This window comes from Dreissena polymorpha, chromosome 7 (assembly GCF_020536995.1).
Source record: "Dreissena polymorpha isolate Duluth1 chromosome 7, UMN_Dpol_1.0, whole genome shotgun sequence".
Classification (NCBI taxonomy): domain Eukaryota; kingdom Metazoa; phylum Mollusca; class Bivalvia; order Myida; family Dreissenidae; genus Dreissena; species Dreissena polymorpha.
This window is the reverse complement of record NC_068361.1, coordinates 61,523,233-61,550,695: the sequence shown is the minus strand read 5'-3', so window position 1 is coordinate 61,550,695 and position 27,463 is coordinate 61,523,233. Positions and strand designations below refer to the sequence as shown.

At 34.7% G+C, this 27,463-nt stretch overlaps 1 protein-coding gene across 8 annotated transcripts in view; it reads right to left on the bottom strand.

The window, feature by feature from the left end:
- LOC127837841 (uncharacterized) overlaps positions 1-27,463 on the bottom strand; it is a 48,059-nt gene that overhangs the window by 6,102 nt on the left and 14,494 nt on the right. The window contains exons 5-13 of one of the 8 annotated variants that reach the window (XM_052365235.1): positions 26,145-26,284; positions 24,312-24,405; positions 22,007-22,030; positions 13,490-13,578; positions 13,029-13,076; positions 7,586-7,651; positions 7,084-7,217; positions 6,011-6,208; positions 5,317-5,457 (exon numbers count right to left, since the gene is read on the bottom strand). In XM_052365235.1, the coding sequence (XP_052221195.1) occupies positions 5,317-5,457; positions 6,011-6,208; positions 7,084-7,217; positions 7,586-7,651; positions 13,029-13,076; positions 13,490-13,578; positions 22,007-22,030; positions 24,312-24,405; positions 26,145-26,284 (934 nt within the window). Of the gene's footprint in view, positions 1-5,316; positions 5,458-6,010; positions 6,209-7,083; positions 7,218-7,585; positions 7,652-9,443; positions 9,468-10,992; positions 11,074-13,028; positions 13,077-13,489; positions 13,579-22,006; positions 22,031-24,311; positions 24,406-26,144; positions 26,285-27,463 lie in introns of all 8 variants that reach the window. The other 7 variants (XM_052365233.1, XM_052365238.1, XM_052365239.1 and 4 more) reach the window with 7 other exon arrangements.

Here is a 27,463-nt window from a genome sequence, read left to right as displayed (position 1 = left end):
AACATGTGTGGACTGCACAGGCTATTCAGGGACGAAACTTGACGCATATGCATTAAGCCTCGTTTTAACAAAGCGCGGCTCTTATCCATTATGCAACCTACACTCTTTGATATGCTAGTGCTACCAGTAGCTTTAATATCCTTCCATAGGCCTCATTATTCTCTGATATATCTTCAGAACGATTCAATACATTTATTGTTCGTTGTTTATGTATTCTCAAAAGTAAGAATTTTAGCAAACTTTATTTCGCTTAGGGCTAACAAACTCATAGCAGAACAAATAGACAAAATCAATATTAAAATAAAGCAACCGTATTTTTGAAGAAAATAAGAAGACAATCATGACGTTGGAAGAAAAGCAATAATATATCAATGTTCTCTGTCCCAATAGTCCACTGCTTGTGATCGTCAGCAGTTTGTGCACTTGAACCTGGAATTGTGACCTTTTACAGAGGAGAATTTGTATTGAATGCGAAAATGTAAACATTTAAAATTCTCCCTGAGTGGAAACTTACATTCATGACCTTGACCCTTGAATTGCGACCATTACCTTTCACTGAGGTTGCAAAACATCATATTATCATGGGAAAAAACAAGCTACAGTTATGTCATATCATCTGAGGAATGCAACAATTTACAGTACAAACCATATTTCTAATTTTTGAAATGTGAGTTTTATGCTCACCAGATCACCTGGTAATGGAGAAGAATAATCTTAATGAACAGTTCAATAATTGCAGATATTAAACTAGAAAATGGAGACATCAATTTATTACCAATGATTCTGATTGTGAAGTTCATGAAATTTCATCAGACAGCATAGGAGTTTCATGTGGTAATGGTCGTAGGGTAAAAAAATCAGAAGAAATATTAAAATCTTTGGAGGCATTAAAATGTCATAAATGGAGATAATATTATAAGACCTTTGACCTTGATTAACGACCTTGACATTTCATATTTCATTGACAATTGTGAAAGGATTTGAACCTGAGCGGGAAGATCCCAAAAGATTTCTAGTCTGTCGCCTTAACCACTCGGAAACAACAACTTCACATTAGTACCTGCTTAAATAAGATATCCATAAGTAAACAGGTAAAAAGGCTCTTCAATCTTTGAAGAAATCACAGGTGCGCTACCTTAAGGAAAGTGATCGACGTGTTGTCAACAATTCTAATAAAAACAACAGAAACATTCCAAGTTATTCCATTTTTTGCACAAACCCTCTATAATTTTCTTAACTTCAATTGATGATCACTAATCAACAAAATAGTATTTATAGTTTACATTTATGCCTTAAAAGGCATAAGTATTATATTATTCCTATACAGTTTATGCTATTTTTCATCCATGACTAAAAAACAACAACTTCGTGGACACCTCCCTTAAAAATAAAATTATAAAAATGTGATTTAATGCTCAAACAATTATTATATATTGCTCTCAGGGTTTCCAATAGTAACACAAGTTATAAGGAAAAGGAAAAGAGTACTGACCATGTTAAGAGTTCATAAATGGGGGTAAAATACAATATAATATTTGTATACAATTTATTATGCATGCATGTATCCAACCTAAATGGAATGTTCCCGCCATAATGTTTTTACAGTAAATGAAGTCACACCTGTAAAAAGACCCAGTTTCTCTTCCTTTCCACCTGTATATCATAGACTCTCTTTCAGGATATATGTGCAAATGTAGCTAATTATAGCACTCAAAGTGTCCTAAAAAACCCATACTTATTAAATGTCTTGTATGAAAAACCACTCATCCCTTTGTAAGCTAATGCAACAGTGTTATGTGTAACCCTTGATATGCAGATTGTATTTAACTTTCTTGGAATGAAGAGAAACTGAACTGTAGTTGAGATAATACTATATACTACCACCATATTTATTCTGAGGCTAGAAAGTCTTTCCTTTGTGCAGGTTTTTGTCAATATCTTTAGGAGCCTTTAGGCAAACGTATTTGCCAATTTTTTAAATATGCATTTTTTTAGATTTCAGAAGCATTCTGGTAAAATTGGGCTTCATGCATGCGCATCTGTCCAGTCTGCAATGGCAATTAAGGGATGACAAATTATGTCTAGATTGGATTTTCGTTACGAAAGACTCTTTGAAACAAAAAGATCCATAAAAGCAGGACGAGTCATCCCTAAGACTGCACATGCTCATCCGAGACAACACTTTATGCACATGCATTAACTGTGGATTTCCAAGTCCACAGTTGTTAAATAGAATTTATGACTCACAGATAGTAAGTAACTCAGTTAGTCCAGGAAATTCATTTCAGTAATTCCATAGAATAAATTGCAGAGGGAAGTATCTTTCTAGTCTCAAATGAAAACAACAGATTTTCAAGTGATAATCACCGGTAACAGGGAGAGATCTAGGACTGCATAGGAGCAGGATGCTCTCCCATTAAGCCTGCCAGTAGAATTATTTCTTGCAAATATGGTTTGTCTTTATCTATTTAGAATTGTCATAAACAAAACACAAATGTTTATCACTTTGTTAATTTTTTAATGAAACAAATTAAGATACCGGTAAATAAATTGAAATTTCTCAATTGACTGTTTTGAAGAAACCCACAAAAACAAAACAAACAGAAAAAGTTGAAAAAGCAGGTTTCATTTCAATTTCACTGTAAACATTTGGCAAAAGTGTTTGAAAATATTTATTTCCAAACCAAATACCATGCAATTTTTTTCTTTGTTTCTTTATTTTTCTTTAAAATCAGTTACAATTTCACTTAAAATTACCAAGAGAAACATGATCTGCCATTCTGTCCTAGACCTTTCCCATAATAAAATATCTAGAACTGGAGAAATGACACCTTATCACATATAGCACCATCATCCATGATAAGACAGTATAACACAGAGCCAAAAATACAGGTTCAAACCAGTACTGCTGCTATAAATAGACAAGACTACATGAAAACAAGACTTGGTGCATGATGGAACCTTTAAGAGATGATCTTGAAGACAATCTTGATGATGACAGTCTGGCAGATGCAGAGTGGAGCTTTCGTCCTGAGATTTTACACATACAAACAACATCAACATCATTCTAATTTACCAAACATATTACTAAGTAAATCATATAACTGAAAACCTAGTTGGCTCCATTCCTTTATTAAAACTTACCCCTTTTGATAAACTTCACCTAATCATAATGTTACTACTTACCCCTTTTTGTTACTTCTTATTGTTATGTAACACCTTAACCCATATTTTCATATAACAACTTTTCCCTATTCTCCTGTAACAACTTGGACACATTTTTGTATAATAACTTTTGTCAAGCTATATCCATATTCTCATGTCACAGCCTTTCCTTTTTCTTATGAAAATATCCCAGTATTTGCATCAGATATCATTATAATCATGTTTAAAGTTATACTCTTTTTCGTGTAACATCTTGTCCCAGATCTCATGTTACAACATATCCCTATTTTCAGAAAAAAAACATTGTATCTTTATGTTGATGTTAAAATGGATCACTTTTCTCTGCATTCTTATTGTTTTTACCTGTAACACCATACACTATTATCTTGTAATTCTGTTATTACTTTACCCTTGTAACTGCTAACCTCTTTTTCCATATAACATCATATTTGTGTTCTCTAAACAAACTTATCCCTTTTCATATGTAACACACATTTTTTTAAATCTTGTACACAGTTATATCTATTCACATGTAACTATATATACTAATTTCCCCTCTCCAAACAAATAAATATTATAATTTAACAATTTATCCTGTTTTCATTTTACAGTCCATTGGTTTTTCCAATTCAGAATACTACTTCGTTCTCTACTGTACAAGCATATACTCATTCTCATATAACAACTTATGCCTTTAGTCTGGCCAATCTTATCTCTATTCCCATGTTACAACTTGTAGAAACTTCTGCCTATTCACATGTAACTATTTATTATTTTTCCTTCAACAAACTTTAAGCTTTTCACAATTTATTAACTTATCACAACTTATCACTATTCTCTTGTACAAGTTGTCCCTATTCCCTTGTAAAAACTTATTCCTGTTCACTGGTACAATCTTGTGTCTATTCCCATTTTACGACTTATCCTTGTTTTATGCAAAAACACCATGTAACAACATTTCCCAAAAACCATGTGACAACATCTCTCAATTCCCATGTAACAACATCTTCCAATTCCCATGTAACAACATCTCCCAATAACCATGTGACAACATCTCCGATTTCCCATGTAACAACATCTCCCAATAACCATGTGACAACACCTCCCAATTCCCATGTAACAACATCGTCTGATTCCCATGTAGCAACATCTCCCAATTCCCATGTAACAACATCTTCCAATTCCCATGTAACAACATCTCCCAATAACCATGTAACAACATCTCCCGATTTCCATGTAACAACACCTTCCAATTCCCATGTAACAACATCTCCCAATTCCCATGTAACAACATCTTCCAATTCCCATGTAACACCATCTCCCAATTCCAATGTAACAACATCTTCCAATTCCCATGTAACAACATCTCCCAATAACCATGTAACAACATCTCCCAATTCCCATGTAACAACATCTTCCAATTCCCATGTAACAACATCTCCAAATAACCATGTAAAAACATCTCCCAATTCCCATGTAAGAACATCTTCCGATTCCCATGTAACAACATCTTCATATTCCCATATAACAACATCTCCCAATTCCCATATAACAACATCTTCAAATTCCCATGTAACAACATCTTCCAATTCCCATGAAACAACATCTCCCAATTCCCATGTAACAACATCTTCCAATTCCCATGTAACAACATCTCCCAATAACCAACATCTTCCAATTCCCATGTAACAACATCTCCCAATTCCCATGTAACAACATCTCCCAATTCCCATGTAACAACATTTCCCAATAACCATGTAACAACATCTCCAAATTCCCATGTAACAACATCTTCCAATCCCCATGTAACAACATCTTCCATTCCCATGTTACAACATCTTCCAATTCTCATGTAACAACATCTCCCAATAACCATGTAACAACATCTCCCAATTCCCATGTAACAACATCTTCAAATTCCCATGTAACAACATCTTCCAATTCCCATGTAACAACATCTTCCAATTCCCATGTAACAACATCTCCCAATAACCATGTAACAACATCGCCCAATTCCCATGTAACAACATCTTCCAATTCCTATGTAACAACATCTCCCAATTCCCATGTTACAACATCTCCCTATCCCTGATTTCCCCTTTTCCAAAATAACAACTTCTGCCCGATTCCATATAATAAATGATCCCTTACCAAGAGTGAAGTCAAAGTCTGCCTGTTTCTTATAGGTGAAAGGCTTTGTGTGTCGTATGCCGCTGGGTAACTCTGGGAGGCCGAGGGATATTGACGGGATTTTTGTAGCTAGAGTTGCTCCTGCACTGGCTGATCTTTGACCTTTAAGCAGAATATTAATGGTACAATTAATATTTTATGATATAGAAAATAGGAAAAATAAATATCCATTTGTCCTTCAAATGTTCAGTGATAATAAATTCCTATTATTTTGTAGCTTTTTCTTTGAAGTGATAAATGCATTATATAAATAACATTTGACACTATTATCAATCAATTTAAGCATAAAAATGTAATTGTAATAATTTTACATCAATGTGATTGAATAAACTCCGAAAGAAAACAACATTCACACAAAAACATTGTATCACATGAAAAGGACCTAAAGAACAATTTACCTGTAGACAGAAATAAATAACTACGCCTTCAGGTTGTTTGCACAAGAATTTACAGTTAATTGAGTGGACTATGTATTCATGTGCCATATTTAAAAGTACAAGTATAAAATGATTGGTCAAAATTATCAACAAGTCAATAAAAATATGAAGATACAAATGAGTATTAAAAACATTATAATACAAAAAAAACAATAAACATTGATTTTACAGCTTTCAACCCCCCATACCCCTCCCAAATACCACACTAGGTCACACACCACTAATAGCGGGTAGGGGCTTGGTGTATCTGTTGAGATCCCCAACCTGCCCGTTGCCCCCGAAGTAGAGCTCCTTCAGAGAGCCGTAGGGGCTGCCGGGCCTCTGCCTGTCTTCGTCCACCTCGTCTACCACGTCCTCATCCAGATAGAACACAGGCTTGGTTTCCATTAACTGGGGCTGACGCAGGTTCTTGTTACCTAGAAAAGATTGTTAGGGAATGCATTCAATTCAAATCTCGCTCTGGGGAAATGGGGCTGAATGGATGTGCATAAATAAAGTGCCATCCCAGATTAACCAGTGTAGTTAGCATTCAGGTAGAACACAGGCTTGGTTTTCATTAAATGGAGCTGACAAAAGGCTCTTGTTAACTGATAAATATATCTGGGATTTAGGGGAAAAGTGTTGTACATAATTGCAGTTTCTTAATCTGATAAACTCAAATCAGAGATAATAAAAGTCACGTTCTGAGAATAAACTGGGCTAAATGCATATGCATAATGTGTCATCCTAGATTAGCCTGTGCACTCTGAACTGGCTAGTCTGGGACTTTTCACTTTCATGGAATTTTTTGTTTAAAGGAAGTCTTTTCTTAATGAAAATCCAGTCTAGCGGGAAAGTGTTGTCCATGAGTAGGCTGTCAGGTCAGCACAGGCTATTCTGGGACTTAATAACATGCATTAAGCCCCATTTTCCCATGGCAAGGCTCATATATATTGGAGGTTTAACTGATAACTGGAAGATTCACATATTCAGATGATAAATACCATTTACATGAATTGTCTACTTATAACATTCAACTAAAAGTTGGTTGTACATTTAGGGCATATTTCCAGCTGTAGCTGAGGCCTCATATAGCTCCCTTCAACAATGATATTCTTTTTAAAATAATGCAATGTTTTCAAAATTCAAAGTTTATCTTTGACATTTGGTCAATAAATTATTCCCCAAATTGACAGCCAAATCTTATTCATAAAACGAAGAAAACACAACCTGACTATTGATAAGGCACATTTTCACATCTGTAATTTAAACTGTTAAAGAGAATATAATATTCTTACAACCAGCCACTCACCTTCATGCAGGGCAAGTTTTTTCTGCTGCAGAAGATCCTGGCTGGTGATGGAGACGTTAGTGTTTCCTCGCTCAAACTGAAGCGGCATAAACCTCCGGATAATCTCCCGGATGCGGTCCTTAGACATCAGATCACTGCAATAAAGTTCACATACAGTGCAACTACCTGATTTCTAGAAGCAATGGCAAAGATATAAGTTCCTTAATTGAACATTTCATGCAGTTTTAATGAAAGTGTAATATTGTTCCTACATTACTTTAAATGATACCCTGGTCCTTGTTCTACATAATTTTGGTTGGAATAACTTCTTCAAAGACACCCCCTTCAACGGGCAACTACAAGTTATAAGTGTTACATGGATCATCAGAGATGGTGGAAAGGATTCCAAATCCCACATACACTGTATGGTAAGGCTGGGGATCAAACCAGTTTGCCAGGGGCATTAAAACGCTCTAAATCAGCAAGAATGGCGAACTCTTAGCCTGGTAAAGCTAGTACTGACCTCTGTCGCGTGTTCTCCAGGACCTGAACCAGTATGTCCCTCGGCAGCTCAAGCAACTCTGTGATACTGTGGACAGACACAATACCAGCAGTCACGTAAATGCAGTCAAATACAAATGTCGACATATGCCATCCCAGACATAATTTTTCAATCTTGTTCAATGTTAGTCTGGCTCACATGTAAGTCTTGCTTTGGGAAAACAGGTTAAATGCATGTTGGCACAGGCTAATCAGGGACAAAACTTTCTGCCTAATCTGGATTTTTGCTAACAAAAGACTTCCTTTAAATGAAAAAAAACAATAGAGCGGATTGTGTTGTCCCTGATTAGCCTGTGCAGATTGCCCAGGCTTATCTGGGACGACAAGTTAAGTACATGCATGACGCTCACTTTTCCCAGAACGTGGCTTGTATGCTCTCCCAGATGTTTGCCTACCCAGACAAATGTCAATCCATATATGTGAAGGCCCTGACACATGTTCACCTCTAGACTCTCCATCAGTAATTTTGGAAGTCTTATTATTTAAGACTGAATCAGAAGTATTTTTGTTTTAAAATATTACCTCAAATGGCCAGTTTGTTTGAAAGAATAATATTATATATCACTGAATTATTGCATTTTTGTTGGCAAGCTAATGGATAAATTAATTGAATTACTAATTAAACTGACTGAAAACAGGATGCAAGTATTGGTCCAATTTTTGGATGGGTCAGTGTCTGAAGTAGACAATTAGAATGACCACATAAGTCTGCCAGGGTTGGCTTATGTTTGTCTCTGCTTTAATAACTGGAAGGGCATGTGTCCCCCTCCTGGAAATGTCCATCTCATGCATGGAGTCAAATATACATCTTATATATGCAGTTAAGACTTGAGTGTACATTGTATACATGTGGTCAAATGTACATCATATGAATGTGTATCGTCAAATGAACATCATAGTCATGTAGTAAAATGCATACAGTAAATGTTTACATTGTTTACATGTAGTAAAATGTGCATTGCATACATGCAGTAAATGTACATTGTTTAATTGAAGTCAAATGTACAATGTATAACTGCAGTCAAATGTACTGCCTTTACATTCAAAAGTGAAACAGACAACATTTATAGAAAAAGTAAGGAAGGACTGTGTGAAGTTTTTACTAGTAAATTTGTGAAATGCACACATTAACAATAGAAACTCACCTAAAATAAAGTTTAAACTTTAATATTAAGTCATGGTAATCAATAACATATAATTTTTTAATATTAAAAGCACATTACAAAATATAAGTTGGCAAACAAGCAGATCAGCAGTGGTATTTTTTAATGCAAAATCCTGTGATTATTGTTGTCTAAGAGTCATACTACAACAAAATAACATTAATTTGTTTAAACATGCTACAATTAATTGACAAGATTATTTTTACCAGTACTGGGCATTAAGCCATTTTGTTGATTGATATATTCATTTTATTGCTTATAAATCTTGAACATAGATTAGAACATGTTTTAGAAATATATTTTTGAAGAAATTAGAATAATAACATTTTCGTTTCATAGACCTCTTACAAAGATAGAACATGTATCAAAACGAAACATACGTTAGACAGTTCATATTAATTTTTTTTCTTTTTTTTCTTTATATCCAAAGGTAATCAAAATCTTTTTGAAAAAAGGCTAAACTACTACAGTAAGACAAGCCTAAAGGTGGCTATAGCAAATAATCATTTTACAAAACATCAAAAGTTTCATATGATTACTACTAGAAAACTATGCATATACATTCAAAAGCGTTGTATGGGACAAAATATCATCTAATGTCTGTGGATTCTTTGTATAGAATGTTACAACGTAAAAATCCTTTGCATGTTTTGTTACCTTGATTGTAACACACTTTTCCTCCTAGAAATACATAACAAATCAAGGTCATTCCTATTTTGATTCAGTTCTAATTGCCATATGCTAAACCTGAGTTGAAGGTTTTTAAATTTCTCCCGTTCAGGATGAAAACTGCACACATATCAAGATTCCTTTGCAGTTCTCACTTCAAAGAAATTTATTTTTAAAATCATACACATAATTATATTTTAACAAGACCTGGGTAACATGGTTATCAAGCTCATTTACTGGGTAGAATCAGTACTGCATGAAATAATTATTGGTAATTATTGTACTCAAATGTTCAAATTATAGAATTGAGACTCCTTCTGGGAAAACATGGGCTTCATGCATGTCCATAAAATGTCCTCCCTGATTAGTCTGTGCAGTCGAGAAAAGGCTATTGACCCTTTACCACTTAGATACTTAGATATTTTCACGCATTTGTATTGCTTTAGAAAGTTATATTTAATTTAAGACCTTTGTTACTAGATTCAAGTTTTTAAGGCTTCATCTCCAAACCTTAGATAATGATGAGCAGCAAACAGCATAAAACCTGAACAGACTGCAATTTACTCGCAGACTGTTTTGGTTTTATGCTGTTTGCACAGAGCCAGTTTCCAATTTGGCTCTGAGTGGGAAAGGGTTAAAAGACACTTTCTGCCTAGACTGAATTTGTGTTTATAAGAGACTTGCAAAAAAACATTAAAGTGGAAAGTGTCATCCCTGATAAGCCTATGCAAAGGCCAATCTTGGTTGACACTTCACGTACCGGTACATGCATTAAGCCCAGTTTACCCAGAACACAGCTCAAGTTAGGTTTTCGATGCAGCCATTTAATCATGACAGTACTTAAATTCATGGTTGCAAAGCAAAGAGAGACAGCAAAATCACTCTTAAGTATTTGCAAGCAAGCACAAATAAAACCAATAAAGACAACAGTTCAAGATTAATTAAATGAAGACATTGTAACAACACTATTACATGTACACTGTAAAACTAAATGTGAAAATATATGTATTTCATATGACCTTTTGATATTAAAATAAAACTGAAGGACTATTATTACTCATTGGTTGAAGTAACTAAAATAGAGGCAATGTCACAATCACTAAATTGTACAATCCACTGACGACATAATAATTTACATATATTTTCATAATTTCCCTAATTTCCATAAAGCTTTGCATAATATACAATCTTAAAGCTCTACATACAAGCACACTCGTACAGCTGTGCATACAACTATTATGTTTACTTATATTAGTTCAAACAGCTAAAAACTAAACAACTGTAAATGCAACTGAAGTCATTATACTGTACATTGAAATAAAATAGCCATGCAGTGCACACAGCAAAACATTGCATCTTGTACATGTAATTCAAGCCATCAAGCTGTAGATACAACTGAAGGAGCTCTGCAAATACACTGTACAAAAATCAAGACTGTGCAACTGAAATTTGAAAACTGTGAATACAACTGACAATAAAGCGCTTATATTTGTTAGAGCTGGAAATAGTGTCGTGAAGATGTTAAGCGAGCTGATACCTGTTGACAATAGTGCGCCCGGGCGTAAGCCAACCACTGAGTCTCGTAGGAATGGGCACGCTTATCTGCCCAGCCCGACCACTGAGTTATAGATTTGGGAAAACTGGGCTTAATGCATGCACGTAAAGTGTCCTCCCAGATAAGCCTCAGAAGTCTGCACAGGCTTATGTGGGACAACACTTTCCACTTTTATGTCCTTTTTCGTTTAAATGAAGTCCTTTTTGTAAACTAAAATCCAGTTTAGTCCAAATTTGTCGTCTAAGGTTAGCCTGTGCAGACAGCTCCGGCTAATATAGGAAACACTTTATGCACATGCATTAAGCCCAGAGTTCCCAGAACACGGATCGACTATATAATATAACATAAACACTTATCTGACCAGCTTAAACAATGAGTTGTTGATCCAGGGGATCGATTTTACATGGTGTTTAAGATACACATGCTATTTTATGCCATGCAAGTATAGTGGAATTTGATATGTGTATGTGACTGTACAAAATACAAGCACCCACGTTACGCTGGTTGTCATAGAGAGCAGCAGGTTGCATCAATAGAAATTGTTCAACAAATCACAGCTGCAATAGTTCGCATACTCATAATTATCTTTATATTGTTGAGTAAATCTGTCAGTTGTGAGTTAACATGGGACACAAGTAAAAAAAATGTATTGTTTTGCTTAAGAAGGCCATACCTCTGTCACCAACAAATGCTTTGGTGGCTATTTCAAGTATCGAGGTGCACAACTTTAAATGCTGATTAACATGTTTGTTTTTCAGAGTTAATTGCTCTTTCAACAATACATTTTGAATTATATGCAACAGACTTAGTCCAAAAATATTATTATTTGGGTATAATTAAGGCCTATAACTCAGCTGATTCTGAAAAAAAGATACATGATCAAAGATAAGCAAGTTCGAAAGGTATTTTTTTATAAAGTTGTATCCCACTAGTGGCAATATTTCTTATAGTTAAGCTCGACAAACAAAACCCAACAAAAAAATAAAGAAATGTGAATTGTGAATTTTGCTTTCACACTTATGTAAAAGTTTTGTTAACATATGAGACATTTGAAGAATAATTATAACTCATTTAAGATTCACCATTAATTGGACAATGACCAGTTTAGAGTGATCTTTTAGAACCCACATTTAATTAAAATTGATTTTAATGCCTAAAAGGGACAAAGTCTTATTTAATACTGAGAGAACATTTTATTTAGCGGTACCTAATTTTCATATGTCTAGCCACCTATTACCACACAACATATCAATTGCACATTATTAAGTAATTGTCTAATATCAATAATATACCATTTTCCAGTTTTTAATACTGTGATGCAACAAGCATAAATGCTGAAACAAGAGAAGTATACAAGTACAAATAATGCCCTTTTCCTTATGGGGCAGAGCAATGGGTTGTCCTAAGGGAAAAAGCGGCTTAATGCATGAGTGTAAAGTTTAATCAAGGTCAATACTTTCTGCCAAGACTGGATTTATTTCAGAAATGACTTCCTTTAAATGGAAAATTCAATAAAAGCGGAAATTGTCATAAATAATAGCCTGTGCTAACTGCTCAGTCTTATCAGGGATGACTCTTTACGCACATGCATTAAGCCCCCTTTTCCAAGAATGCGATTCATGTACATGTATTAGAGCCATTTCTGTAAACCTGAATGAGTGACATGATATGGTGTTGAAAAATAGTTTTTGTCAATGTTCTATTTGGTATATATTGCATGAATGTGTTGTTGGGAAAGTAATGTAAACTAGAGATGCATGATTTTGTTTTTATATAACCAATTAATTTGGAAAATAACTAAACAATTGCATATTCTCATTCCAATCATGATGTTTACTCATGTTTATTCATGGGATAACTCATTTGTATACAGGGATATTATTTAGTTCCATATCTCTCAATCATTAAAAGACCAACTGTATGGCTACAAACATCACAACAAAACACTGTACTGATTAATAATATTCATGCAATGTCCATGCAGGCATGCTGGTACACACTTTACACAGACTGTTTACCCCTGATTGTCTCCACTAGAGAATGTATTACTTGAGTACGAACGAAAGCTAAAATACAAAGCAATTATCAATTAACAATTGTAGACTGTCATAAAGATTAACTGACTCAATAACACTATAATTCGTGTCAATGATTGCAAGAAATAAAAAATATTGACACTAAAAGCTCAGCAAAAATCAGTTGTTTCTAGTTTTGTTCTTACAAAACCACAGAAACAAACAAATATCCTAAGGCAGAAATTATCGCAAATATTTTCAAAAACAGGTAAATAAAATTTCTCCTAAAACTAGAACAGTGATTAAATACACCTGCAATTGCTTATTTCAAGCAGGTGCACATGTGCAATTGTGTTAAATATATAGAAAAAACTTGCCTACGTTTAAGGGCACATAACTCACACATTCTCTCATAATTGTGCACCTGAATCAGTACAGCATGAAATACTAAGCATACAGCGTACCCTTCTTGGTCGAACTCCATCTTTGAGTTGGTCATAGCTGTCATAGGAGTCATGGGGTAGGGACGTGGGGACCTCTGGGCTCGCTTCTTCTGCAATTACAAGGAAAACTAATTGATACTTAAATACAAATAAATACGTAGTATGAAATAAAGGTTTCAAATGGAGAATTATGAACACCCAAACAAATGAATATGATTGAAGTTGCTTATAGTATTATAAAGTCAACTTATAGTTAAGAATTTCAGTAAATATACAATGATTTTTAACACATTTCTTAATATTCAGTAAATGCATAAACCAACACAGAGTAAAAATATATAACTTAAAACCTGAACCAAAAAACAATGATACAACAAACACGTAATCAAAATTTGAGTTGAAGCAAAGTTAGACATTTGAAAGTTATTTTACATTTCCACTTGTTGACACAAGCCTACCATGTCTTAGTCTCTTCTCCTGACCCTTACTCTTAAAGGGACTTGTTCACAGTTTTTAGCTTTTTTTATGTCATTAAATGCATTCACTGACAAACCAATAATGGTTGGAGTAGTTCAAATTAATTATTATAGCAAGAAAGAAAGTAAAATAAATAAAATGCTTCCCCTGGATTCAAACCTAGGACCTCTATTGAAAAAAGCAAATTTGCTACCCATTTGGCACACAGCAATTTATATTAAACAGTGCATATAAAACACTTTCTTTATACATTTATTTTCTACATAATTGACAAAAAGTGTTTAATCTTACACAATTTTTTTCCAACTGTGAACAAGTCTTTTTAATCCAGTCTTTTTTGTGTTTTAAAGGTTTCATTAAAAGGAATTCAAATAACAACTTTGTCACATACTTTACTAGAACAATATACTAACTAGAGCTGCCTGTCACCCAGGCTTCCTTACTGGTCTAATTTTCCAGTTAAAAACTAAATGCAAATTCTTATTTCCAATGTAATAATTTAACAATGATATTATACTCAAATGTTTCCGCATATAATGACACATTGGCATAAACTATGGTTTATCTTTTGTTGATGAAAATATTGGTCATCAGATAATTTGTTTCAAATACTAGTTTCAAAGCAATAACAGCTGGAAGATATCAACATCAAATTAATATTACAGCGTTTATGAACATGGAACAAAATGTTAAAAAGCTTCAATATTGGACAAATACATTTAGATGTAACAAACCTTATTCCACAAATACAAAAATTCAAGCTGAAGTTAAAGTCTAATATTCAATCAATTAAAAAAGCTGAAATTTGCAAATCATTGACAAAATTAAACATTTATTCCAAAAATTCAACTACATTTTAAGAATGTCACAATTGAAAAGACTAAAAGACCAATCCCAAACTCAACCAGCTAATGTCTGACAATCACATGACACCAAGCCAACCAATCACAGAGCAGCATTACCCGTGGGCTTTTGTATGCCTGGAACCTGTGGTTCTCATTCAGAGGCTGTGTACAAATATAGCAACATGCCGATTGACAGTGGAGACAGTTTTTTTGTTAGTAAAAATCTATTCAGTTATCTCCCTTGCTTCGCTACCTGAGTTTGCTCCCTTGATGGCTAAAAGGGACTATTGCCATATCTGCAAAAAGTCTGATGGATCCCTTTGACTTTCTATGTACAAAAAGCCTCTATGTGGCAATTTCATATAGTTAATTAAATGTTTCAACCTGAATCACCAGGCTGAGATTTTCATTCTTGAAAACAGTGATCCCTTAACCAAAAGTAAGGGAGATAACTGGAAAATAAGGCTGCTTATTTGCAGCTGGATTATCTTTCCTACAACAATTACAAGTGTTTACTTGGTGAACTTATTAAAAGTACTCGATATAAAACAATACATGAGATTTAAAACATAATAATAACAAGGGCTGTTTGTAAAACATGCATGCCCCCCATATGGACTCTCTGTTGTAGTGACAGCCATTGTGTGAATATGTTTTTTGTCACTGTGAACTTGACCTTTGACCTAGTGACCTGAAAATCAATAGGGGTCATCTGCCAGTCATGATCAATGTACCTATTAAGTTTCATGATCCTAGCCATGAGCGTTCTTGAGTTATCATCCGGACACCATTTTACTATTTCGGGTCACCGTGACCTAGACCTTTGACCTAGTGACCTGAAAATCAATAGGGGTCATCTCCGAGTCATGATCAATCTACCTATTAAGTTTCATGATCCTAGGAATAAGCGTTCTTAAGTTATCATCCGGAAACCATTTTACTATTTCGGGTCACCGTGACCTTGACCTTTGACCTAGTGACCTCAAAATCGATAGGGGTCATCTGCGAGTCATGATCAATGTACCTATCAAGTTTCATGATCCTAGGCATAAGTGTTCTTGAGTTATCATCCGGAAACCATTTTACTATTTCGGGTCACCATGACCTTGACCTTTGACCTAGTGACCTGAAAATCAATAGAGGTCATTTGCAATTCATTATCAATCTACCTACGAAGTTTCATGATCCTAGGCATAAGCGTTCTTGAGTTATCATCCGGAAACCATTTTGCTATTTCGGGTCACTGTGACCTTGACCTTTGACCTAGTCACCTGAAAATCAATAGGGGTCATCTGCGAGTCATGATCAATCTACCTATCAAGTTTCATGATCCTAGGCCTACGCGTTCTTGAATTATCATCCGGAAACCATTTTACTATTTCGGGTCACTGTGACCTTGACCTTTGACCTAGTGACCTGAAAATTAATAGGGGTCATCTGCGAGTCATGATCAATCTACCTATCAAGTTTCATGATCCTAGGCCTAAGCGTTCTTGAGTTATCATCCGGAAACCATTTTACTATTTCGGGTCACCGTGACCTTGACCTTTGACCTTGTGACCTCAAAATCAATAGGGGTCATCTGCGAGTCATGATCAATGTACCTATGAAGTTTCATGATCCTAGGCCTAAGCGTTCTTGAGTTATCATCCGGAAACCACCTGGTGGACGGACCGACCGACAGACCGACATGTGCAAAGCAATATACCCCCTCTTCTTCGAAGGGGGGCATAATGATGGGTTTTTATCATTTCATAATCACCGCTTGAAGGTCTTAAACACAATTGTACCCAATGTTTATAATAAGATTGTGTTTTATTAACAAAGGTTAAGAACTATAATGTGTATCAATGATCACTTATGATCTCCATATCTTTTTTTATAGCTTTTGAAAAGGCTTATGCATGTTTGGGAATATTTTTAATAAATATTAAAACAATATGTGTCATGTGAAGAATATACAAAACAATTGGTGTTAAACAAACAATATATATTGTGCACCAACACCAGAAATGCAGTTAGTTTTAATCATTACTGAGACAGTTAAAAAATACAAAAAGGAAGATAAAAAATTATTACAAACTAACTTAGACCACTTTTTGCTCCCTACCCCATAATTACAAAAAGTTATAAATACTTCATTATAACCATTCTACTGGATGCCTAAATCGATAAGTTTCTAACAAAGTATTTTGTTTACTGATACTAAACTTTGTCATTCAATGATAATTATAAAAATGTTTAAATCAACATTACCTTTTCCTTAAAAGTCAAACTATCTACTATTGGTCAAAAACACAATCAATCTGTGATACGCCAACCAATTGCACCCCCTATAAAACTATTAACCAGTCCACCGTAAAACCGATGTGAATTAATAACAAAGTCAAACTCGAATGCATCTGTGCAGTATTTCCTACCTCCCAAACAAAAAACTCCTTCAAAGCAAAGTTTATAAGTTAACTATAAGCAAACTGTGGTACATAGTGAGTAGTATAGATATATAGTACTGGTATAGCTAACAACTATTAACGTGGCACTGACATGTATGAATAACTAATTTTCATTACCAGTGGCCTTATAAATATTCAATTAGTTTCCGATCAGGAAGTTATTTTAATCGATTGAAGCATATTTCACAAAGTATACTGTTATGGTCTCGTATAACTTATGTAAAACGTGCATCAACAAAACCAAATGCAAATACAGACAAGAGCACCGCCTTGCGGGTGCAGACCGCTCATCTATTTTCTTTTTAAAGGTGAAGGGACTCTCATTTTCAATCACAAAGGAGGGAGGGGTGGACTGAAGAGGGGTGCATTGTGTGGGTGTGTGGACATTTATTACATTATCTTCCAAAAATGCGAAAAAAAGGATAAAAAAATCGGGGGGGGGGGGGGAGATGGGGGGGGGATGGGGGTCGGGGGGTGGGTGTGGGGGGATTCTTGGGTGCGATGGTTGGACTGGTATTTCAAACATAAAATAATAAAAATAAATATTTGTGTTTTTTAACCGTTTAAAAAAAAAAACAAGGGACAAAATTGTCACAAAACCAGGTTTTCATTGTGAAAAAAAATCTGATAAAGGGAGAAAACTCAAACTGAACTTTTGAAATGAACAAACAAAATTAACCCCCTTTGTAAGTTTGTTTTAAAAAAAAATCTATTTTTACTCGTGGCGACCTTGACATTGGAGATATTGACGTGATTCTTTCGTGCGACACACCGTCCCATGATGGTGAACAAATGTGCCAAATGATTTTAAAATCTCACAATGAATGACATAGTTATGGCCAGGACAAGCTCATTTATGGCCATTTTTGACCTTTGAACTCAAAGTGTGACCTTGACCTTGGAGATATCGACGTAATTATTTCGCGCGACACACCGTCCAATGATGATGAACAAATGTGCCAAATGATTTTTAAATCTGACAATGAACGACATAGTTATGGCCCGGACAAGCTTGTTCCGCCAGCCAGCCAGCCAGCCCGCCCGCATTCGCCAATCTAATAACCAGTTTTTTCCTTCGGAAAACCTGGTTAAAAAATTGGGGGGGGGGGGTGAGGTGGGGGGGGGTATAGTGTGAGGGTGTGGTGGTAATTTGTGAGATGATTTAAAAAAAAAAAAAAAAAAAAATTTAGGGGGAGGGGGGGGGGGGGGGGGGATTCGGGTGGGGGGAGGGGGGGTGGGGCGGATTCTTGGGTGCGATGGTTGGACGGTATTTCAAACATAAAATAATCAAAATAAATAGTTTTGTTTTTAACCGTTTAAAAAAAAAATTGGGGGAGGGGGTGGGGTGGGGGTGGGGGGGTATAGTGTGAGGGTGTGGTGGTCATTTGTGAGATGATCTTAAAAAAAAAAAAAAAAAAAAAAAAAAAAATAGGGGGGGGGGGATTCAGGGGGGGGGGGGGGGGCACGGGCGATGGTTTGGGTGGAGTCTATTGTGGTATGTCAGGCAAGAGTAGTTTTGTCAAAGTATCAATCAAATCTAATCATAAATAAACAAGTTATGGCAATTTTAGCAAAATTTAATAATTTGACCTTGAGAGTCAAGGTCATTCAAAGGTCAAGGTAGAATTCAACTTGCCAGGTACAGTAACTTCATGATAGCATGAAAGTATTTGAAGTTTGAAAGCAATAGCCTTGATACTTAAGAAGTAAAGTGGATCGAAACACAAAATTTAACCATATATTCAAAGTTACTAAGTCAAAAAAGGGCCATAATTCCGTAAAAATGACATCTAGAGTTATGCAACTTGTCCTTTTACTGTACCCTTATGATAGTTTGTGAGTGTTCCAAGTATGAAAGCAATATCTATGATACTTTAGGGGTAAAGTGGACCAAAACACAAAACTTAACCAAACTTTCAATTTTCTAAGTATAAAGGGCCCATAATTCCGTCCAAATGCCAGTCAGAGTTACATAACTTTGCCTGCACAGTCCCCTTATGATAGTTAATAAGTGTTGCAAGTATGAAAGCAATAGCTTTGATACTGTAGGAATAAAGTGGACCTAAACACAAAACATAACCAAATTTTCAATTTTCTAAGTATAAAAAGGGCACATAATTCTGTCAAAATGCCAGTCAGAGTTACATTACTTTGCCTGCACAGTCCCCTTATGATAGTTAGTAAGTGTTGCAAGTATGAAAGCAATAGCTTTGATACTTAAGGAATAAAATGGACCTAAACACAAAACTTAACCAAAATTTTCAATTTTCTAAGTATAAAAAGGGCACATAATTCTGTCAAAATGCACGCCAGAGTTATCTAACTTTGCCTGCCCAGTCCCCTCATGATAGTAAGTAAGTGTACCAAGTTTGAATGCAATAGCATTGATACTTTCTGAGAAAAGTGGACCTAAACGCAAAACTTAACCGGACGCCGACGCCGACGCAGACGCCGACGCCAAGGTGATGACAATAGCTCATATTTTTTTTGCAAAAAATAGATGAGCTAAAAACAAGAAGTCACAGTGATGTATCGGATATGGCATCCGCCATGCAATCAGGAGGTCAAGGGATCGATCCCCACTGTGGGAGCGTTCTTTAAATTTCCCCCATAGACACCAAGTACTGGTTCTAGCGGACTCAAAGCGCTTCAAATAAGCCTGAGGCTTTCTATGCAATCGAGCTAAAATAAATAGGTTCAAACTAATCCATGCATGAAATGTATGCTTATGGAGTTCATGAGTGCCAGGTCCATGTTGTTGAGCTATTTATCCGCTACACGCCTAGTATACAGAAAATAGAGGATTGTTCTATGATGACTAATTCTAATTCTTGCTGTCAAAAGCTGTCAAAACAAGTTTACATTTTAAAACTAAAATGAAAATATTGTGTTGAAAGCTTCAAGTTGAATACAAAGACATATAGCATCCTGGAATAACTCATCAAAGATAACATCAAAGAACAGTCATTTACAACTGCTTAATAATTACATCATTATAGAGATCGGAATATAGCATTTATTCGCCTGTGGTTATGTCCATTGTGCAAAATTATGAAATTATTTGTTTGCCATAAAATTAGCAAATCATCCCCTAAAACAGGATTATGACTAAAAAATCTACAAAAACTAAACATGAATAATCCAAGATAACAGAGCTGTTGTGCACATTTCTTCTAAGGTAAATTAACATTAAACCAGTAAGTGATTTTTATCACATGCCATACCCTGTTTTCTATGTAATATAACCATTACATGTACATATATTTTTTATCTTACACATGTGTAATATACTTTTTAAGCATTTTCATTGGCTTAGTTTTTGTTTATTGACCAATCTCATTTTGTTATTTTGCTGAAATGACGTTGCAATGTCAAAAGAGGTCATAAAATGTAAACAACAATCGGGATTTATCATTATGTTTGCGTAAATATTTATTTAATTTGCTCATTTTAAAGCATGTTATAAAAAAGATCTGACACTCGTTGTCATATCATACAATATTTTATTAGATCCAGTAAATTTGTTAGTAAGCTTGCCAAAGGCTCGCTTACTAACAAAATTCCTGATTTTGTTTAATAAAATATGGTATGATATGACAACTCGTGCCAGACCTATATTTCTTGATCAAATTTTCATTGGCTATTCATTAAAATATTACTGGAAAATATAAAGTTAGTTTTAATGCTCAAAAGTTATAATTTATAATACTGAGACTGGTTTATGAAAATCCAGACATATATATAAAACGCAAAAAGAACGAGATTTTGGTTCTTTTTTTAAAGAAAGTTACTTGCACTTCAGTTTTTCCCTTAGAAGCAGTGTGCTAACCAAAACAGAATTATAATACACAAGTCACCCAACATATAACATAAACTGACAAAATACTGGCAACAGATAAAAGACAAAGATATTAATTTTGATGAATACATCAAAGGTAGTCTATAATATAGGGCAAAAATGAAAACCAAGATTGTCACATCCTCCACTATCTCTGCATATGGACGGGGTTTTGTTGTCTGATATATTAATGCCAAATGACTCTTCTTTTTTATTGTTGGCATGTGTATTCAATTAACAATAAGTGAACAGTTAGTAAAGGAAAGAATAATTGCCATTCAAGTATTCAAATAAGATCCAACATTGGAAACATCTGAGATTCAAAATGATAGATTAACTTTCATGAGGCTTTTCATACCCCATTTATCAATATCTATAATCACAGGCAAATAGGTTAATACATAAATAATACATTACAGTGGGAAAAAAAGAATTAAAAAACTTGTTGTTAAACACTTCTTATGGTAAAGTATTCAAAGGACATCAAGGTCATCATGGTCTTTTTGGAAAGAACAATTGTTATGGTAACATTGAATTGCTTGATTGGGAAATACAAGCATTGTGGGCCACTCAACAAAATGTAACTCAGCTTACAAACTGGGCGATTGTGAAACACTTAAGTGCAATAGAACTGAGCCTCAGTCTGGCAAAATGGGGTTTAATGCATGTTCGTAGAGGGTCGTCCCAGATTAGCTTGTGCAGTCAGCACAGGCTAATCAGGGAGGACACTTTCTGCCTACACTGGAATTTTGCTAAGATCAGACTTCCTTTCAACAAAAATACCATAAAAGCAGAAAGTGGTGTCCCTCACTAAACTGTACGCACATGCAGGGAATAAAACACCACATGCAGGGATAGTGAAGGACATAACATTCACAGGTCTGAGTTCAGACAGATGGAAGGCAGTTTAGCTGTCAGGGAATACCTTCAACACAGGAAACTCTTCTGGCTGTAAAACAAGAATCATGCACATTGAAAGCTGATGGTATGTGTCAGGAAGTCATCATACATGCCAAAACTTTTCTTGCCTAAATCAAAACATTTCTTGACAATTTTCCTGACATTTCATTTCGGTCCCTAATTCATTAAAAGCACATTTGATTTTTTAATCCGATTGTGCTCAATATTGGCTATAAATGTGATTGAGAATTTCATAAACACAAACTATCGCCATTGTTCAGAAGTAAACAATGAAGAGAATTGTGGGATATAATGATATTTGTATTTAAAAATCTGATGTAATTGACGTTCAATTGGGATGAATCAACAAAAAGCCCCATGTGCAGATTTTGGGAAAAAAAATCTTATGATTACAAATTGACAATTAAAATTAAATTATGATTGAATGCAACACAAGCAATATGTGTTTTTTTTTCAAGTAAGTAAAAGTAAATTTCTGTGAATTTTCAAATGTTGAAAATCTAGGTCTGTATTTAATTTAATGATCTTTTTGTACACTTCTTTGAAGTGCTAAACTTCTGTTGGCCTAATACACAAATCTTACGTTGGGCCATAAAACATGAGAGCAGTCAGGTTTTTTAAAGAAGCCACATAACAATTTTAAGTCAATTGGTATCAATTATCAAGCCTTATCATACACTGTAGCATGAAAGCCTAACAAAATCTATAGATCTTTATTGATATGGTATCAACAACTTTTGACTGACCAGTGCTGTCATGAGCAGGATATATAAGAATAATCTTTTGGCCACACTACTGTAAATTTCGACTTCAAACTTTTGAACTTTAATAATGAGGGACAAATCTTCAAATGTGGGAACAGCAAGACAACCACAACTCATAAAGCGCAGCTGTCTAGCAAAAATTGAGTGGAATGGCATGTATGATGTAGTTGCAGGGTTAAAGCTTATTTCAAAGTTATATTTTGTGTGATAAGAAATTGATAATACTATTTGATAACTCATGACACTTATTACCATATTTTTAAAAATGTCACAAAACTTAAAGTTGAAAAACAATGTATGATACATGAATTTATGACTTGATATATCAATTCATTAAGCATGTACTGTGTTTAAAAATGAGCTAAAATCTGGGACAACTGCGTTTAATGCATGTGTATAAAGTGTCATCCCGGACTAATCAGCTACAACACTCTCCACCAAGACTGGATTTTCTTTTAGCAGAAACCTTCTTCAAACAAACAATACCATACAAGCGGAAATTGTCGTCCCTGAGAAGCTTCTGCACGGGCTAATCTGAGATGATACTAACCGCAAAGGCATGAAGCAAAGATTTCCCAGAACTAGGATTGACTGTGTTACAAAAATGTGTGAACACAATACAGGTGATGATAACAATGTGTAAAACATGTGAACAATGATTTTCAAAATCATTTATACCTTCATTCTGTTTGCAACAAACACAAAGGGATAAAACAATGCAAATAAGCAGGGCACTGCAAATCAAAACATATCTCAACCTTAACCCTTTGAGCGCTGGAACCGGATTTTGAAGGCCTTTGCAAACAGTTTAGATCCAGATGAGATGCCACAGAACATGGCGTCTCATCAGGATCCAAACTGTTCGCTATTCTGATAGTATTCTTTGAAAAAAAATCAAAGAAAATGCTAATTTTAGAAATTCAGCAGACGACATTTTAGCAGACGACAAATTTCCCAGCATGCAAAGGGTTAAATAAAATCTAACAATACCAATAACAGACTTATGGACCAAAACAATCAACATGAAAACATGCAATTGTATGAATTGTAGCATATTTTGAAATGCATAGTAATGTCTTCTTACTAATGTTCAATGTTCATCACATATAACATATATTCAACTCAGAAATTTTTTCATTAATTTCTCACTATAAAATGTGCAACTTACCAATAGCGCCCCCCCCCCCCCCCCCCCTTGTCAGAATTAAACCATTAATAGGATAATATACACTGATACCATGTCAAATATCATTCCCAGTCAAGGCATATACTTATTTATTTTTCATTTCACTTTCAACACAAAGACACTTCTTCTGAAATCTTTCCAATTTCATGGTTTATAATGGTATCTGTCTTGCAAAAAAGGTGGTCTTGGGTTTACCAGCACACTTATTTCAAGACCTTACATGTACCAACGCCACCTAGAACTGATTTTACCATTAAATAGACTAAATTAGTTCCAAGTAAAGCTAAAGCTATCAACAACTCCATTCATGACATGTTTGGGTTTGAACTAAACTAAGTCATCTCTGCCATAACACTTACCCGAGCTGTGAGTCGCATGTTCTCTATCTCTTTTGGTACCATGCTCTCAGTCAAATCTTTGATACCAGGTTTGTTTTTCAAACCACCAGCACCTCTGTAAAAATTTGCAGCCTTAATTATAACCTGATGTAATATTTTGTCACTATAATCTGGTTATGATTGAAAAAAATGATATGAATTTATATTCACATCTACCTAGGTAAAAGTGTAAGAAACATAGTAATGTTGAAAGTCATTTTTTTCCCTTTGAATAATTATGTAATACCCTTTGATATGATTATTGTTTATAAAAAAGAAGTCAATCAATAAATCATTTGTCTGAACGTTAACATTCTTATATATATATGACATTTATTGTAATATTCAGATTTTTTTTTTAATATAGTGTTTTTCATGGCCAATTTAAAACTATGCCAACATGTTGATTATCTGTTACATAGCGAAATTCTTGAATATTTTAACATAGTTGAAAACTAACACAGTTATTACTCCATAAACTTAAGTCAAACATTATTATTTTGAACTTGTAAATACTGTCATAATAGTTTGAAATAGAAAATTTCGAAAAAGGGATGTACTTTGTTGAACTAATATATTGTGTAGCAAAAATGCACATGCATTATATAATACCATAAGCTGATATGGTTTTGTATGAACTATTATATATATAAACATCAATAAACTCTGCAATATTTTAGTATATAAACCAGCCTTTCCCATGGAAAATGGGGCTTAATGCATGTGTGTTAAGTGTCATCCCAGATTAGCCTGTGCAGTCAACACAGGCTTATTAGGGAGGACACTTTCTGCTTTTATGGTAGTTTTCGTTTAAATAAAAAAAAAAAAGCCAAAATGCAGTTTACACAGAGAGTTTCCTCCCTGATTAGCCTGTGCTGACTTCACAGGCTCATTTCTGATGACACTTTATGAACATGCATGAAGACTGATTTTCCCACAGAGCAGCTTATATTCAGAATTCAAAGAAAGAAAAGTGATATAGTACAAGACAAGCATTTTGAAATGTGCAATATCATAATTAATGTTGAATGTTTTAACCCTTTCAGTGCGGGAACCAAATTTTGAAGGCCTTTGCAAACAGTTTGGATCCAGATGAGACGCCACAGAACGTGGCGTCTCATCAGGATCCAAACTGTTTGCTATTCTGATAGTATTCTTTGAAAAAAATCGAAGACAATGCTAATTTTAGAAATTCAGCAGACGACATTTTAGCAGAAGACAAATTTCCCAGCATTCAAAGGGTTAACCCTTTACCACTTAGATACGTATTTGGACGCAGTTGTGGTCCCTTAGAAAGTTACATTTAATAAAACACCTTTCTAACAAAAATTCAAGTTTCACATGCTTTATTTCCAACTTCCTTGGATACTGATGAGCAGCAAACAGCAGAAAACCTGAACAGACTGCAAGTTACTCCCAGGCTGTTCTGGTTTTACACTGGTTGCAAAAGCCATTTTCATTTTGCTTCTATTCGGGGAAATGGTTAATTTCAATTTAGCCTATGTATCAACAGAAAACAACTGGCGGCGTGAAAACAATAATGGTTGATGACTGCAAAGTCACTATGCCTTTGAAAGAGAGCTTAGACTGTGTAATGCGAGATTAATATTTATAATTAGTAGGAAAAGGTTGAAAAAGCGATAAATTAAATGTTAAAAATAGTATTGTTAAACTGTATTTAAATTTGCTCAATATACTTTCTATCAAAACAGCTACAAAACTCACACAAAATTGAAAAAAGTCTTAAAAATCAGGTGAAATAAACAATAAGATCATGCAAAAAGATTAGAGAGGTAAAAGCTTCCACTGGATTACGTTTTGCTTTCAGACTTGGCAAGCCTGTGCTTTTTTCGTCGCTTTTTTTTCTGGTTCGGCACCCAGACATAATAGGACTTGGGTACGAAGGTATCATCCCACGTCCCCTGTAGGTCTTGAGGGTCAAAAACCTCTTGCACCTGAAAAGTCAGAGAGATTTAGAACTGTTAGCACTCTTAGTAATGTTGATATATAATATGAGTGCACAGGTAAAAGAGCACTTACAGTCTTCTGTTTTTGTGAGAATTTTTTGTTTTTGGGATATTTCGCCATTTTCAAAAGTATTTGAGTCATATCACTAAAATCAGTTAATCTCCTCACAAATTTCATGGGTTATCTGGTTTATTATTACTTAGTGCACACACTTCAGCTAGTTACTGAAAACTGCCCTACTTGATTCACAGGTAAGGAGGGAATGGCAGTGAACAAACATCATCACCATCATTACAACTTGTGGCCTGGGCAAGAAGGTATTGACAGCAATTGAGATGGAAATGATGGCCCATTTGAAGTGATTAAAAAGAATTCAAGGAAACACTAATATTAAACATGGATAAATGATTAATTACTAAAAAGTGATTTTAATATGAAGAAGAGGTCAAACTTTCAACTTCATTTACTTTTGTCAGCGTACACTCCTGTGGAGTTATTATGTGTTAAGACATAATAACAGCATGTGACTTAACAGGAAAAAACCCTGCAAAAACCCTGCATTCCATATGCGGCAAGTTAAAAATAAACAAGCATGTATACAATAGAAATTGTAATTAAACAAGAGACATAACTTTAGCAAGTGAGGACCTAGAAAAATAAAACTCGTACAAGCCCAACTTCATATCATAAACAGCAATACATGCAAGTGTTAATGTTTTCCTTTGATCAGTATACTAGCCCAACTTCATATCATAAACAGCAATACATGCAAGTGTTAATGTTTTCCTTTGATCAGTATACAAGCCCAACTTCATATCATAAACAGCAATACATGCAAGTGTTAATGTTTTTCTTTGATCAGTATATGAGTACTTTACATCATCAGGCAACATTAGTGAATTAAGAATTCCCCTGTTACTTTGTTGCAGTGCAGTGGGTTAAGACTTCCCCTGTTACTTTGTTGCAGAGGGTAAAAAAGCATTTGTCATTAAACCTGATGAAGCAAACATAGTTTTATACAACTAAGTACATCTGCATGGCTTTTGTCAATGATCTGTCATAAAGAAATACGAGTCCTGTCATACAAAAATGGGTCTTATGCCAAATGCAGCTAGCGTAGCTCAAGACTAGCCTGCATCCTCCTCGCAGTCTGGTCTGGAGCTACC